The 15,011-nt window shown below is 57.6% G+C and overlaps 2 protein-coding genes across 53 annotated transcripts; one reads left to right on the top strand and one right to left on the bottom strand.

Moving 5' to 3' along the window:
- The first annotated feature begins 2,669 nt into the window (after positions 1-2,669).
- On the top strand, positions 2,670-8,529 carry LOC101749127. Of its 50 annotated transcripts, none has more exons than XR_006932047.1 (6): positions 2,670-2,816; positions 3,970-4,064; positions 4,655-4,733; positions 5,547-5,656; positions 6,312-6,556; positions 8,380-8,529. XR_006932047.1 is itself a non-coding variant. In XM_040651518.2 (5 exons), exons 1-5 carry the CDS (start codon positions 2,764-2,766, stop codon positions 8,473-8,475), a joined length of 642 nt encoding a protein of 213 aa, XP_040507452.1. In that variant the 5' UTR covers positions 2,670-2,763; the 3' UTR covers positions 8,476-8,529. The 50 variants fall into 50 exon arrangements, 1 of the variants encoding a protein (XP_040507452.1); XR_006932046.1 differs by having other exon boundaries at positions 6,253-6,556; XR_006932045.1 differs by lacking the exon at positions 8,380-8,529 and adding an exon at positions 8,185-8,336 and having other exon boundaries at positions 6,302-6,556.
- An 18-nt stretch (positions 8,530-8,547) lies between these two features.
- DOK2 (docking protein 2) lies at positions 8,548-13,796 on the bottom strand. 3 transcript variants are annotated; one of them, XM_003642549.6, is made up of 5 exons: positions 13,674-13,796; positions 12,053-12,334; positions 10,929-11,028; positions 10,527-10,705; positions 8,548-10,041 (listed from the first exon to the last, which is right to left on the bottom strand). In XM_003642549.6, the coding sequence occupies exons 1-5, from the start codon at positions 13,734-13,736 to the stop codon at positions 9,313-9,315; spliced, it is 1,353 nt and encodes a 450-aa protein (XP_003642597.5). In that variant the 5' UTR covers positions 13,737-13,796; the 3' UTR covers positions 8,548-9,312. The 3 variants fall into 3 exon arrangements, with proteins under 3 accessions (XP_003642597.5, XP_015152926.3, XP_004947630.2); XM_015297440.4 differs by having other exon boundaries at positions 12,083-12,334; XM_004947573.5 differs by lacking the exon at positions 13,674-13,796 and adding an exon at positions 13,235-13,470.
- Between the last annotated feature and the right edge of the window lie 1,215 nt (positions 13,797-15,011).

Below are 15,011 nucleotides of genomic sequence, written 5' to 3'. Positions count from 1 at the left end.
GGCTGCTGGTTTGCACGGCAGGGGTGCACCACCAGGCTGCTGGTTTGCACAGCTGGGATGCACCACCAGGCTGCTGGTTTGCACAGCAGGGATGCACCACCAGGCTGCTGGTTTGCACAGCTGGGATGCACCACCAGGCTGCTGGTTTGCACAGCAGGGACGCACAGCCACAGTGGTACTTTTGCACAGCAGAGATGCAGGGCCGTGCCGGTGCTTTGCACAGGAGGGATGAACAGCCACAGCAGTGCTTTTGCACGGGACGGATGCACAGCAGGGATGCACAGCAGGGATGCATGGCCACACTGGTGCTTTTGTACAGCAGGGATGCACAGCAGGGATGCACGGCCACACTGGTGCTTTTGCATGGCAGAGGTGCTTTGGCCACATCAGTACTTTTGCACAGCAGAGATGCACAACCATGCTGGTGCTTTGCACGGCAGGAATGAACAGTCACACTGGTGCTTTTGCACGGCAGGGATGCACAGCAGGGATGCACAGCAGGGATGCACAGCCCCGCCAGTGCTTTTGCATGTCGGGGATGCACAGCCATGCAGAGCAGTGGGGAGGCTGAAGGGACACGGTGGCATCCTGACCCCCAACATGGGCTGCAAGGGCACCGCATGTCCCCGAGCTGAGGCTGTGCAGCAGTGCTCGGGAGCCACTGTGCTGCTGGAGGCTGCAGCCTGCACGGTGCATGCACAGAGAATCCACTGGCAGCAAACAGAGAGAGGAACCCAGGCTTTTTGAGGCCATTAATGAACCCACAGCACTTTCTGAAAGAGTCCCCATGCTCGCTGCAAAGCCCTGGCCCCGCTCCAGCCATAGTAATTACATTCTGCCTATGAGATCTCCCCTGAATTTGTGATCAGGATGGGAGAGAGTATCAGCAGGGCAAGGATGAAGGAACACCAAGTGGGATGCTGGGGGGCGGCGGGGCTGCTGGAGGGGGGGGGGTTGGGGATGCTGGGAGGTTTGGGGATGCTGAAGGGCTGTTGGGATGCTGGGGGGTGGGGTTGGGATGCTGAGAGCTATCAGGATGCTGTCCCTTCTCCTTGTCCCCAAAGCTCCCCGCCCTGAGCCCCAATCAGCCCTTAAGCCCACAGTGCAGGATGCTCCATAGGGATAAATCCTCCTGGAAAGAGATGCGGGACCCCAACCCAGAGTGGTTGGGGGGGGGGGGAGATGGCACTGTCCCCCACAGCCACCCCTGCTCAGCATGCAGAGCTGCTCCGCCGGTGACAGGTTGATGCAAGATGACTTATATAAGGCGTGTGGAACCGGAGTCAGCAGTAATGAGACGCTCGTGAAATCTTGCACCGATCTGTGTCAGCGCCCTAATCGCAGGCGACAGCTGGGCTCTGCGGCTGCTTGGGGATGATAATATTAATGTCAGGAAGCATCAAGCAGAGGATGCGCCTTTCAAAGGGGGGATTACACTCCTCGTGGAAGAAAAGGAAACAGCCCTCAGCTTTGCTGCTGGATGCTGGGGGTTGGCAGGAGGTGGGGGGGGGGGGAGGATCCAGGGTTTGCACCAGCAGAGTGCACGTGTGTATGGGCAGGGTGAGCGGGGAGATGGTGTGAGCACTGCTGCACGTGCAGTGGTGTGCATTTCATTGCCTGTTACTGATGTACCTTGCATCCCATCCCCTTGCTCACACTCCATCCTCCAACCCATCCCCTGCTTCTGCTCCACCCTGCAGCCCATCGCCTGCTCACGCTCCACCCTGCAGCCCATTCCATCCCATCCCATCCCCTGCTCATGCTCTATCCTGCATCCTATCCCATCCCCTGCTCATGCTCCATCCTGCATCCCATCCCATCCCATCCCATCCCATCCCATCTCCTGCTCCTGCCCCATCCCGCATCCCGCATCCCCCCTCCTGCCTTCCCAGGGCTCAGAACCACACACAGGTGCAGCACGGATGCTCCCTTTGTAGCTCAAGCTGCTCTTCTCCCCCCTCTCCGGGTGCTGCTGCCAATCCAGAATTTATTAGCATGCAATCTGCTCTCATCTGGGACGCTGCTGAGGGGGGAGCTGACAAGCAAGTGCAAACAAACAAACACACCAACTACAAAGCAAAGGAGCAGGGATGCTGTGGATCCTGACAGGAGCAGCTCTGAAGGATCCCAGTTTTCTGGGGTCTTGATATGGATCCCCTTTAGGAGCTGCTTTGGGGCTGGGTGTGCTCACACAGCAGCCACACCTCATCTCGGAGCAGCTGGGGCTGATAAGATAGGGGTTAATTAAGGGGAGGGGGCTGCAGTAGGGCTCTGCTGGGTGGGTATGGTATGGCCTGGCCCTTTTGTCAAGCATAGGGGAAAAGCTCTTCTGTTCTTCTTCAGGATTAAGTGGAAGATTTGTGCTGGGCAGGTTGCAATGCAATGCTGTGCGGATGCAATGCTGCTCACAACCTGCCCAGTTGTTCTTGCTGCTGATCTATCCCCCCTTGGCAACTCTAAGCTTTGCTTTTTTGCTGTTTGCATGCAAAGCCTGCGTGCAGTGCATGCTGCTGCGTTTGGGCAGCAGACAGAGAGCTGCTTGGATGGACTGTGAGCGCGGTGTTGGGGTGTGTAGGAAGCAGGAATGGAGCAGCTGGAGTGGTACTGAGGCAATAGGAGAGGGAAGCCCCCATGGGAGGGATTTAGGGATCAATAACCCAGAAAGCAAAGAGTGCAGCAACCCTGGAATGTGCTGACAGGAACAAACTGAGGGAGAAACGACACCGAAGGAGCAAAGGTCATAAAGTGCAGAAGGGGCCGGAGATGGTGGCTGATGGGGCTTTGGGGGATGGGAAATGGACGATGGCTGCAATAATGTGCGTGAGGTTACAGTGGGCTGAGCTGCGGGAGCGCCGTGCTAATGGGGCAGAAAGCAATCAGGGGCTTTGGTAATGGGGCTGAGGGGGGAAGGGGCGCTGACCCACGGGTGCCGTGTGCTCTCTCAGCCCTGTGATGCTCCCCGTGCTCTGCGACAGCGTGGAGCCAAAGGAGGTTATTGGGACGGGAGGAAGCATTTGTTCGACCCATTTGTTCTTATGGGGCTGCGTGCTGCAGGGGGTGCCGGCACAATGGGGTGAGCACCTCGTGGTTGGGGTCCTCCCGGGGCGCCCCTATCCTTGCGTGCAGTGAGAGGGGCTCTGTGCAAAGCCTCCGGTGTGGGTCTGAGTGCAGACGTGGGGGTGGGAGGAGGATGGGCAGCTCGGAAAGCATTGCACGGCAGCAGAGCCACGGGAGCTGTGTTAATTCAAAGCAGAACAGAGTCTGGGGTGCTCAGAACTCGTGGAGAAGTGGATCTGTGGCTCAGTGATGGGCTCTAACTCAGTTAGCTCTGATGCTGGTGTGCGGACTTAACCTCATTTTAAAGCTCTTCCCAGCAGATGCTCTGCTGTGCAGCATGGGTGGTGCTCGCTCTGCTCCCCAGTTTGCCCAGCGCTGAGTGTGGGATGTGGCACAGTGTCCTGGGGGTGAAATGAGCACTGAGGTCATGAAGACAGCTGCACACCCGAGATCCCTACAAGAGGATTTGCTTTGTCTCCATTGTAATGCCCTTATGGCATCCATGGCATGGATAGGGCCATGAATCGACCTCTGCACTGCATTCCATTGCATTGCTTTGCACTGGGTTGGGGTTGCACTGCATTCTGTTGCATTGCTTTGCACTGGGTTAGCATTGGGGTTGCACTGCAGTCTGTTGCATTGCTTTGCACTGGGTTAAGGTCAGGGTTGCACTGCAGCCTGTTGCATTGCTTTGCACGGGGTTAGCGTTGGGATTGCACTGCAGTCTGTTACATTGCTTTGCACTGGGTTAAGGTCAGGGTTGGTGTTGCACTGCATTCTGTTGCATTGCTTTGCACTGGGTTAGGATTGCATTGCAGCCTGTTGCATTGCTTTGCACTGGGTTAGGGCTGGAGTTTTGTTCTACTGCACTGCTTTGGGTTGCACTGAATTGCATTGCATTGTATTGCACAGGAGCTGCGGGAGCTGACTTTGGGGCAGAGAGCTGAGCCTCCTCCTTAGCAGTGAACCCACACCTCTGCCCATGCACAAAGCTGAGGCAGCCACAGGTTTTAATCATAATTAACCACTGGATGCCATTATTCAGCCATCAGGTAGCAGCCCTGCCAAAGGGCACGGAATGAAGGCCTGGGCATTTCTCCCTCCCTTACAATGCTCACAGCCTTCCTGTGGGCACAGACCCCCCTGGGGGTCCCCTCAGCCCCTTCCCTTTCCCTCAGTGCTGCAGTTCCCACCACTGCCCGCCCCAATGCTGGGATGCATCCCTCAATCCCAGTGCTCCCATCAGCCCAACCCCTCATTAAGCTGCTCACCCCCTCTGCAGTAATTACTCCTATTTATAACTAACCTCACAGAGCCCCTGCCTGCCCCCCCCACCCCCCCCTCCCCTTCCTCCCCTGCTGCTCTCGCTGACACAGAGCTATTTTTACCCCTTTCCTCCCAGAGATGCTCCTCTCCCACTTCCAGGCATGGGATTTCAAGCAGCTCCATTGTCACCATCACCCCAGGGCCACCGTCACGGCCCCGCTGTGTCCCCATGGATGGGGCAATGGGTGCATGGGGGGGTTGGGGAGACCTGCACAGATGTGTTCCTAACGATGGGAGGAAATAGACCCGCCCTCTGTTTTGCCACCCGCAGTTTTGGATGGGATCGCTCCGTTGCAAAGGGGAAGCGCTGCTCTGAGCTCTGCCTTAATGCCTCTCTGTGCCATTCCAGTGTGAGTTCAGCTCTGCTGCTCCCCATGTCTGCAATGTGTGAGTGTTAAAGGGTTTTGTGGGTGGGTCAGGTTTGTGCAACCCCTCTGCCAGCAGCACAGGTGTGGGAGAAGGGACATTTTCTATCCCCTCCAACATCAATCCTGCATAGGGCTCTGCTCATGAGAGCCTTCAGCATCCCTCCCCATTGAGCTGTCAGCATCAATCCCCATAGGACCACCAGCATCCCTATGGGGTAACCAGCATCCCTCCCCATAGGACCACCAGAAACCCTATAGGATCCCAGCATCCCTCCCATAAGACCACCAGCACACTTATGGGGTCACCAGCTTTCCTCTCCATAGGACAACCAGCATCCCTATGGGGTAACCAGCATCCCTATGGGGTAACCAGCATCCCTATGGGGTAACCAGCATCCCTATGGGGTAACCAGCATCCCTATGGGGTAACCAGCATCCCTATGGGGTAACCAGCATATGTCCCCATAGAACCACCAGTATCCCACCCCATAGGGCCGCCAGCATCCCCATAGGGCCGCCAGCATCCCTGCCCTGCATGCAGCAGTGCCTGCAGGCTGCCAGCTGCCATGCACAGGGATTTTTGCCCACGGGTGCTACCTGTGTCCCCTCCCCACGCTGCTCACCCCCCCCCATCCCCACACACCGCCGGCGCGGTGGCAGAGCTGCATATTATTCATTCCCACCACACGTCGAAGCCATCTGGATGGTGTTGGCCCTTCTGCCACACCGCGGAGGATTGTTAACACAAAGCATATGCTTTGTTTGAAATTAATAATAATTTGAGGCTCTCACCAGCTGCTGGTAATTGGCTCCCCTTTCGCTGCGATAACCAAGAGCAGCGGGGTGGAAATGCAGCCACTTCCCGGCTCCTGTTCTAATGAGATCAGTGCGCGCCCCTGGGAAAGGTGAGTGTGACACAGGTGGGACGTGGCTTTGCATGAGCAGCTCCATGCATCCCAGCTGCAGGGTCTTCCGTGCATGCCGTGCTCCAAGCATCAGAGTCACTGGGCAACGCCGTGCAGCAGCAGGGCGGGCTCTGCAAAGGGAATTGCATCTGAACAGCGTTGCATCTGAATAGCGCTGCACCTGCAGAGTGTTGCATCTGAACAGCATTGCATCTGAACAGCACGGTACCTGCACAGTATTGCATCTGCACAGTGTTACATCCAAACAGCGTTGCACCTGAGCAACACAGTGCCTGCACAGTGTTTGCATCTGAACAGCACAGTATCTGCACAGCGTTGCATCTGAATAGCATTGCACCTGCACAGTGTTGCATCTGAACAGCATTGCACCTGCTCAGCATTGCATCTGAACAACACAGTACCTACACAGCGTTGCATCTGAACAGAACAGCACCTGCATATCATTGCATCTGAACAGCATTGCGACTGCGTGGCACTGCATCTGAATAGCACTGCGCCTGCACTGCTTTGCACCTGCACGGTGTTGCACCTGCACTGCTTTGCACCTGCACAGTAATGGCATTGCACTTGCACAGAAGGAGAGGGAGAGAAAGCAGCCCTGGGATCGGGACCTGCTGCTCACAGGGCCCCGCAGGGCTGTGCCCTCACTGTTTGCCCACATCCCACCGAAATCCCACGGGATCGATGGGGGTCGGCCGGGTGCACCGCCCCGAGGCCATGGGATCGATGAGGAGTGAAGGAAATGCGGCCGAAGATGCGCGGTTTTACAGCTTCCTCCCCAAGAACGGCCGTGCTTTATGGACTGCTGGTAATTGCCAATTAATTGCGCTGCAGCCGAGGGCAGGAAAGCAGCCCGCATCCTCCATACGGGGTGGGCAGGTGAGAACAACCTCCTTTTCCCCCCCCTTTTTTTCCATGCAACCCCTCCGGTGATGTCTCAAGCCACCAAAAAGGGCTTAAACACCCCAAAAAACAGCCTGCAAACCCCACCTGCCCCCCCCCACACACACCTTGCCATCCTTTCTCCTATTTCCCATCCCAAGGACGTGCCCATGAGACAGCAGACAGAACCCAGACCCCTCCATTAAGCAATTTTTATGAATGAAGGGCTCTGCCCCGCCCCGTCCATGGGCTGATTGACATCAATCCCGGCACTGATTAGGGGTTTGTCAATTAGCACCTCTAATACTGCCCCATAATTGTATTAGGGACTCCGCGGCGCGACGCTAATGCAGTTTGCAGCTGCACTGTGGCGCCTGGGATTCAGGCAGTGCTGCGGAGAGAGAGCAGCCCTAATGGGGGGAGGCGGCCATGGGGAGAACTGGGGGGGTGTGGGGTGGGGTTGGAATTGGGTTGGAGTGGGGTTGGAGTTGGGTTGCGGTTGGGTTGGAGTTGGGTTGCGGTTTGGATCTTGGTTGGGTTGTGTTGGGGTTTCAGTTGGGTTTGGGTTGGGGGTTGGGTTGGGTTGGGGTTTGGGTCTCGGTTGGGTTGGGGTTGGGGTTGGGTTGGGCTTTGAGTCTGAGTTTTGATTTGAGCTATTTGGGTTTCGATTTGCATTTGGCTTTGGCATTGAGTTCTGATGTGTTCTTTGGGTTTGAGTTTTGATCTGAGTTATTTGAGTCTGGATTTGGGTTTGGCTTTGGGTTCAGATTAGAGTTGGGATTTGAGCTGGGATTTGAGCTTTGATTTATTTGGATTTGAATTTGGGTTATTTGGGTTTGGATCTGAGTTTGGGTTTGTGTTATTTGGGTTCAAGTTTTGATTTGAGTTAATTAGGTCTGGGTTTGGGTTTGAGTTTGGATTTGGATTTAGGTTTGGCTTTGGGTTTGAACTTGAATTGGGATTTGAGTTATTTAGCTTTGGCTTCGTGTTATTTGGATTTGGGTTTGAGTTTAGGTTTGGATATGGGTTTGGGTTTAGGTTTGGGTTCAGATTGGCTTTGGGTTTCAGTTATTTGGGTGTGACTTTGGCTTTGGGTTTGGGTTATTTGGGTTTGACTGTGGTTTGGGATTTGGGTTTCAGTTATTTGGGTTTGAATTTGGGTTTGGGTTTGGTTTTGGATTTGGGTTTGCCCTTCCCTTTAGGGTGGGCCATTGCTGAAGGCAGCAACCCTTAAATATCCGACCAAATCTCTGTTGTGATTAGCTGTGCTCCTAAATGATTTATAATCAGCATAACACAATAACGACAACGACTCCCTAATCAGATTACCCCGCTCTCCATTTGTCTGGGGCTTTGTGCTCTAATCTCTTCTCCCCTCTCTCTGCCATCCATTTGTGTTTGCTCATCTCATGCTCTACACACTCCCATGCTGAGCACTGCAAAGGGGTTTTCCAGCCTTTGCATCCCCCTTTTCCGTGCCTTTCATCCCAGCCCACACGTCATTTTCCACCCAAAAAGGGGAGCGAGCAACCTGGAGAGGTGGGAATCCAACCACCCCGTGCTCAACCCCTGTGCAAAGTTGATTAGCAGCTCCCTCATTAGCACAAATCCCATTACACCCATAGGATATCAGAGTCCGAAGGTGTTACCACTCCTCCACTTAATGAAGAAAAATCACGATGGAGGCGGCCGGAGGCAACGCAATGGGATTGCAGCGGGGAGGAGAGGACTGTGTTAACACCCATTAATAATAAATAACCGCCATAATGAGCTCTAATTAATTTGGTCACACGTTAGAGATCGCTTCCTTCTTTTTTAAGCTTGTAGGTTTTTCTGTGCCGGAGCATCCCTGCGCCCTGGCTGTTCCCAGCCCCTTCCATTCAACGTGTGATAGATGGATTGATACGCAGCTTTAATCAGTGTAATATATAAAGCACTTAATTTGCCTTATTAAAAGTCTGCACTTTGGATTTTCAGGCTTCAGGAAATTAACTCAAGCACCTAACCATTTATTTGATTGAGAGAGAGCATAAATAATTCATGGCTTTTGCTTTGCCTTGGGTGGAAGAGCTGTGGGGTGATGGGGAACGTTCCCCAGCACAGGGACATGGCAGCTCTGCTTGGGGACCGACAGAGCGCCGTGTAAGGTGTGCAATGTGCATCCCTGGAGCGTGCAAGGCCTGCAAGCCAGCCCTTATGGTGCGCAGTGTGCAACCTCAGAGCTGTGCACTGCTGCCACTACGGCGTGGGATGCGTGTGCTTGAGGCTGTGCTTTGCCGGCTGGTCCTGATGGCGCAGGATGTGCATCCCTGGGACGTTCAACAGCACTCAGCCCTTGGAGTGAGGGATGTGCATCCCTGGGATGTGCATCAGCATCCAGCCCTTAAGGTGTGGGATGTGCATCCCTGGGATGTGCATCAGCATCCAGCCCTTACGGTGTGGGATGTGCATCCCTGCGATGTGCATCAGCATCCAGCCCTTACGGTGTGGGATGTGCATCCCTGCAATGTTCACCACCGCCCAGCTCTTACAGTGAGGCATGTGCACCCCTGGGCCCGTGCTTCCCCACTCCACCTTTCTGGTGTGGGGCGTGCACCCTTTGGGACCGCGCTTAGCCAGGCTCTGGGGCGCACAGTGCTCCGCTCCCGAGTCCGGCGGTGCCGACCCCACAGCGCGGGCGCGCAGTGCCCTCCAGCGGCCGCAGCTGTCCAGATGTGCACCGCTGGCGATGGGGCCGAGCACCCCGCCCCCTCTCACTGTTTGTTCCTCTTCTTGGCCAACTGGAAGACCACGTTGTCGTACTCGGTGTCCCCGAGCCACTCCTTGCCCTGCCGCGGTGGGACGGTTCTCTTGGGCACGGCGTAGTCATCCCGCTGTGGGTTGTAGGGATATTCGTGCCCCAAAGGCTCCTCGGGGGCAGCCTGCAGCCTCCACGCTTCGCCCTTCACCTCCTCGGGTTCATCGTAGACAGTGTGGGTGCACACACCCTCAGGCTCATCGTAGATGTGCTCCAGTTTAGCACGGGGACGAGGCATCGGAGGATGCCCGCCCGTCTCTTGGATGCTGTCATACAGCGGATCCGGAGCATCAGCGGGACCCTGGAGGATGCTCCCGAATTTCCCAACCATCAGCGACTTGGCGATGGTATCGAAGGGAACGGCGTACTCCAATTCACCCACAGCATCCTTCCTCGTGGCCTTCTCCGGAGCTTTGGGCACGGCCGAGGGGTTGGTGTGGATCAGGGGGCCGCAGGGTTCGGTGTAGATGCTCTTGGCGCGGTGCTCCTCGTGCTCCTGGGCCCACTCGGGGGGCTGGGTTTGTTGGCGTGGCCGCGTGCCCTCATCCCCAGGGCCACCCCGTTCCTTCTGCACAGCGATGGCCGATTCGATCACCTGGAAGATCTCGTTGCCTTGTCTGGTCTCGAACTCAAAGTTCCCTTCGCCAGAGGCGCAACGCCGGCCGGCCTCGAAGGAGAAGGTCACCTGGAGAAGGGGCACAGCACCATCTCTCAAGGAAGAGGGAGAGGTGGAGTTTGGGGACGCGGTTAGGGGGCACGGTGGGGATGGGTTGGTTGGACTCGGTGACCTCGGTGGTCTTTTCCAACCTCAGTGGTTCTGTGGGGGTGGTGGTGATGGGTCAGCAGTTGGATGTGATGATCCTGGAGGTCTTTTCCAACCTTAATGACTCTATGGGCAAGGTTGGGATGGGTCAGCAGTTGACTTGATGACCTTAGTGATCTTTTCCAATCTTAATGACCCTATGGGTATGGTGGGTATGGGCCAACAGTTGACGTGATGACCTCAGCGGTCTTTTCCAACCCTAACAACTCTACGAGCGTGGCGGGGACAGGTTGGCATTTCGACTTGATGACCCTGGAGGTCTTTTCCAACCCCAACGGTTTTACGGTTCAGTGATTCCCAGTGCCTCCCCCTTCCCCCACGATCCCACCCTTTGAGCATCCCCATACCTTGTCCCTCCCGAAGCGCCTCAGGAAGCGGTAGGGCCAGCTGTAAAGGACATCCCTGCTCTGCACGTCCCGCAGCTCCAAGGCTTCCTCGCCCGCCCGCAGCACGAAGCGGCCCCGCAGGCGGCAGCGCTCCGAGGACTCGGTGGCCCTCAGCGTCACCTCGAAGTCGTGCTCCACGCCTGGGGATGGGAGGAGGAGGAGGGAGGGGGACGTTTGCAGGGAGCGCCGTGCTGCAGAGCTCAGCCCCAGAGGGGAAGCGGTGTCCGGCTGATAAAGGCGAAACCCAGCCCAGCCAAACCGCAGCGCAGGAAAAGCACTTGAAGGCCGTGTCTGAAGGTTGAGCTGCTCGCAGGATGCTGCTCGCCCACAGACACGGCCCCCTCCCCAGGCCCAGACACTCACCTTTGCCCCGGGAGCTGTACAGGGAGTTTTCAGCCATGGAGAACTCGCCGTCGGAGCTCAGCTGTCTGTCCTTCCCCACCGCCTGCTCCTCCTGGCTCCTCTGCAAGGAAGGAGTGAGGGCTGAGCCACGGCTCCCACAGTGCAGTTGTCCCACCTGTCTATACCCCAAAGGGACCCGGCAGACCTCACAACCCGGTTAGCCCATCCATCCATATCCCAATTTGATCCAGCCCACCCCACAGCCCAGTTATCCCATCCATCCCCTGCATGGATCCATCTCCCACACCCTACTTATCCCAGCCATCCATAATCCAAATGGACTTAGCATCCCACACACAACACTTATCCCATCTGTATCCCAAATGGATCTGACGCTTCCCACATCTCATACTCCAATGAACCCAGCATTCCCCATGCCATGGTTACCCCATCCATCCATACCCCAAATGGATCCAGCATCCCCCATGCCATGGTTACCCCATCCATCCATGCCCCACATGGACCTAGCATCCCACACACACTACTTATCCCACCCATCCATACCCCAGATTGACCCCCCCATACCCCAAATGGATTGAGCATCCCCCATACCACCACTATCCCATCCATCCATGACCCAAATGGACCCACCATCCCCTACACCCTGGTTATACCATCCATCCATACTCCAAATGGACCCATCCGTACCCCAGATGGACCCATCCGTAGCCCTAAATGAACCCACCATCCCCTATACACTGGTTATACCATCCATTCATACCCCAAATGGACCCAGCATCCCCCATGCCACGGTTATCCCATCCATCCATTCTCCAAATGGACCCATCCATACCCCAAATGGACCCACCATCCCCCATACCACCTTTATCCCATCCACCCATACCCCAGATGAACCCACCATCCCCTATACCCCGGTTATACCACCCATCCATACCCCAAATGGACCCACCATCCCCTATACCCCGGTTATACCACCCATCCATACCCCAGATGGACCCACCATCCACCATGCTGTGTTTATCCCACCCACCCATATCCCAGATGGACCCATCCACCCATGCCCCAAATGGACCCACCACCCCCTACCCCCCGCATATCCCACCCGTGCACCCCTCGGCTCTCACCGGGAACGCCAGCTGGCACAGCCTCCTCACCCATTCCTCCACCTCGCCGCCCTCTGCTGCCAGCAGGTACCGCTTCTCGGTGGTCTCCAGCAGGAAGGGGGCCGTGGCGCGGGGGCAGCCCGCCTCCCCACCCACCTCGGCCACGTGCACGCAGTCGCTCAGCCTCACCAGGCGTCGGCTGCTCTCGCCCTTCCGCGGTTTGTCGGCGCTTTCGAAGAGCTCCAGGCGGGCGGTGGAGCAGGAGGATTCCCGGTACAGAACGCCCCAATACTTCTTCCATTTCTGACGTGGCATGAAGCAGCAAAAGGAGGGGGGGAAAGGGGGGGGCGCAGGCTTAGCGGTGCCGCTTTCGACTTTCTAGGATGCGCTACTGGTGCAAAACGCTCCGTGATCCGGGCAAGGTCTCAACCCCAAAACGCCCACGTGGCCCCTGGGGGACTGGGAGGCGCGGGGGAAACGTCTGCAACCCCAAGCAGAGCGTAAGGGAGACGTGTGTCCCCGTGCTGCAAAGGGGAACTGAAGGCTGCTCAGCATCACCCAGCCTGGGTGGGTTGTGGGGAAAGCACCCCCCTGCCCATGGAAACCCCTTACCATGGCATCCCATAACCTATGGCATCCCCCTGCCCATGGAAACCCCTTATGCATGGCATCCCATAACCTATGGCACCCCCCTGCCCATGGAAACCCCTTACCCATGGCATCCTCTAATCTATGGCATCCCCCTGCCCATGGAAACCCCTATGCATGGAGTCTCCTAACCTATGGCATCCCCCTGCCCATGGAAACCCCTTATGCATGGCATCCCCTAACCTACGGCATCCCCCTGCCCAGGGAAATCCCTTATCCATGACATCCTCTAACCTATGGCATCCCCCTGCCCATGGAAACCCCTTACCCATGGCATTCCCTTACCCATGGCACTCCCTTACCCATGGCATTCCCTTACCCGTGGCATTCCCCTGCCCGTTGCACCCCTCTTCTCATTCCATCCCCCCACCCATGGTATCCCCCTCCAATCCATGCTCCCCAAAGTGCTTCCAGCTCCCCATTGACTCCCCTGTTCCTAAAACCATCGACTTCAGAGCAATCCCTGACTCACGCCCTCCTAAGCAGGCAGAGAAGCTCACTGCATTTTGCATGGGGGGTGTGCAGCCCCAGAGGAAGTTTTGCACCAGAACTCACCTCCTGCAGGGCTGCAAGGGGAACCTGGGAGGCCCAGCAGCCGAATTGCTGCACCATTTGCTAGGGCCAAGCTCCAAACCCACCCCATTTGCTTTGCAGCCCCCCACGTCCCGCTGGGCGCTCATCCTCCCCACCCAGCATGGGGAACGACGCTCTCATTCCTCCTTGCACAACAGCAGCAGCCACCGCCACTGAACCGCAGCGTGCTCTGAAGCAATGGTGCATGGGGGTTGCATCACTTTGTGCCTCACCCCATCCCACCCCAAGCCTCAGCTGCAGAGGGGCTCCGGTTGCACCGCATCTCCTCATGTCACATCCCAGCACTGAATCCTTCAGCCCAAGGATGCTCAAGGTGCTGCACATCCCACTGTCATCGCATGCAGCCCCCCTGCAGCCCCCCCAAAGCCCTAGCAGGAAGCCCCCCATGCTGCACCCTCACCTTGCCGAAGGTCTGCTGCAGCTGCAGGTGCAGCACGCCCTGCTTCACCACCACCTCCTCCATCCTGCAGCCCAGAGCATCCGTCTGCACTGCCCCTCTGTCACCCAGTGTCCCCAGTGCCCCATCTGCGCTGACACCACGTGATGTGTGGTCGGGTGCTGCTGCTTCCTCCCCATGCTCCACTTCCTGCCTTCGTGCTGATAGCAGAAAGGGCAGCCGGGTGCACAGCTGCATGCAGGGCCCTGAGCAGCTGCTGGGGTGGGAATGGGGACCTGCAGAAATGGGGGGGCTGCTGGGGTTGGGTGGGAGCACATGGCCCATCTGTAGCGTGATGCTGCTGCTCTTTCTGCATGGGTCTGCGCTGCAAGGTCCCCTGGTGCATGGCGTGGGGTGGAAGTGGGTGTGGGTGGGTGGGGGGTGCGGGCGGGTCTGTGGTATTGCTGCTCACAGTGCATGTGGGAAATGCAGCCCTGCGTGCATCAACAGCACTGCGTCTGTCAGCACAAGCAGGGAACGAAGCCCTCCGGGTATGCAGGAGGAGCAGCATGCCGAGAATGCATCCCTTGCTGCATGCAAAGCATAGCATCTGTTGGTGCATGAAGAGCACTGCAGCCCTCGTTGCATGCAGGGGATGCATTCTTCAGTGCGTGCAAAGCACCACATTGGTTACTGCACGTAGGAAGCGCATCTGTTAGTGCATGCATTGCACCTCAGCGCTCAGTGCATGCACGGGATTCTTCGGTGCCTGCAGGGAATGCAAAGCACTGCACCCCTTGATGCACGCAGAGGAACCCCGGTGCACGCAGGAAGTGCATCCATTGGTGCACACGGAGCACCGCAGCCCTTCAGCGCATGCAGGGAACGCACCCCCCGCTGCTCGCAGAGGATGCATCCCGCGGCGCTGCACAGCAGCTCCGTGCACGCCTCGGCCCCTCGCGACTGCACCCTCGGGCCACGCGGGGGCAGCACCCCCGCACCGAACTTCCGCGGGGAGGGAGAGAACGGCGCCGCGTTACGCACGGCAAAAACCCTCTCCGTGCTTTGCGGAGGAATCCGGGGGCGGCGGGGGCGGCGGGGGGCTGCGAGCACGGGAGCAGCGCGCGGGGACGAGGAGGGCGCGCGGCCCCTTTAAGAGCGATGTCAACAAAGTGCGCCCCTCCCTCCGCGGCGCCGCCGGCGTAGTGACGTCACTCGGCCGCAGCGGGCGCCGCGCTGTTCCCGTTGCGCTCCGCGGGGCGGAGGCGGGTGGGCGTGGCCTGAGCGAGCGGGCGCGGTCAGAGGGGTGGGCGGGAACGGCGCAGGCGCGGAAAGGCGGGAGGGCGCGACGCGCATGCGCAT

Source organism: Gallus gallus, chromosome 22, assembly GCF_016699485.2.
Source record: "Gallus gallus isolate bGalGal1 chromosome 22, bGalGal1.mat.broiler.GRCg7b, whole genome shotgun sequence".
In the NCBI taxonomy this organism is placed as follows: Eukaryota; Metazoa; Chordata; class Aves; order Galliformes; family Phasianidae; genus Gallus; species Gallus gallus.
This window is presented reverse-complemented; position numbering and strand designations above follow the sequence as displayed.

Coding starts and splice junctions, on each gene's coding strand:
- LOC101749127 (XM_040651518.2), top strand. CDS start 2,764: ATGGTGGCTGATGGGGCTTTGGGGGATGGGAAATGGACGATGGCTGCA. Junction 5,657..6,252: donor AGTGCGCGCCCCTGGGAAAG/GTGAGTGTGACA, acceptor GCACTTGCACAG/AAGGAGAGGGAGAGAAAGCA. Junction 6,557..8,379: donor CCTCCATACGGGGTGGGCAG/GTGAGAACAACC, acceptor TTCTTTTTTAAG/CTTGTAGGTTTTTCTGTGCC.
- DOK2 (XM_003642549.6), bottom strand. CDS start 13,736: ATGGAGGAGGTGGTGGTGAAGCAGGGCGTGCTGCACCTGCAGCTGCAG. Junction 12,335..13,673: donor TGCAGCAGACCTTCGGCAAG/GTGAGGGTGCAG, acceptor ATGCCACGTCAG/AAATGGAAGAAGTATTGGGG. Junction 10,706..10,928: donor GTACAGCTCCCGGGGCAAAG/GTGAGTGTCTGG, acceptor TCCCATCCCCAG/GCGTGGAGCACGACTTCGAG.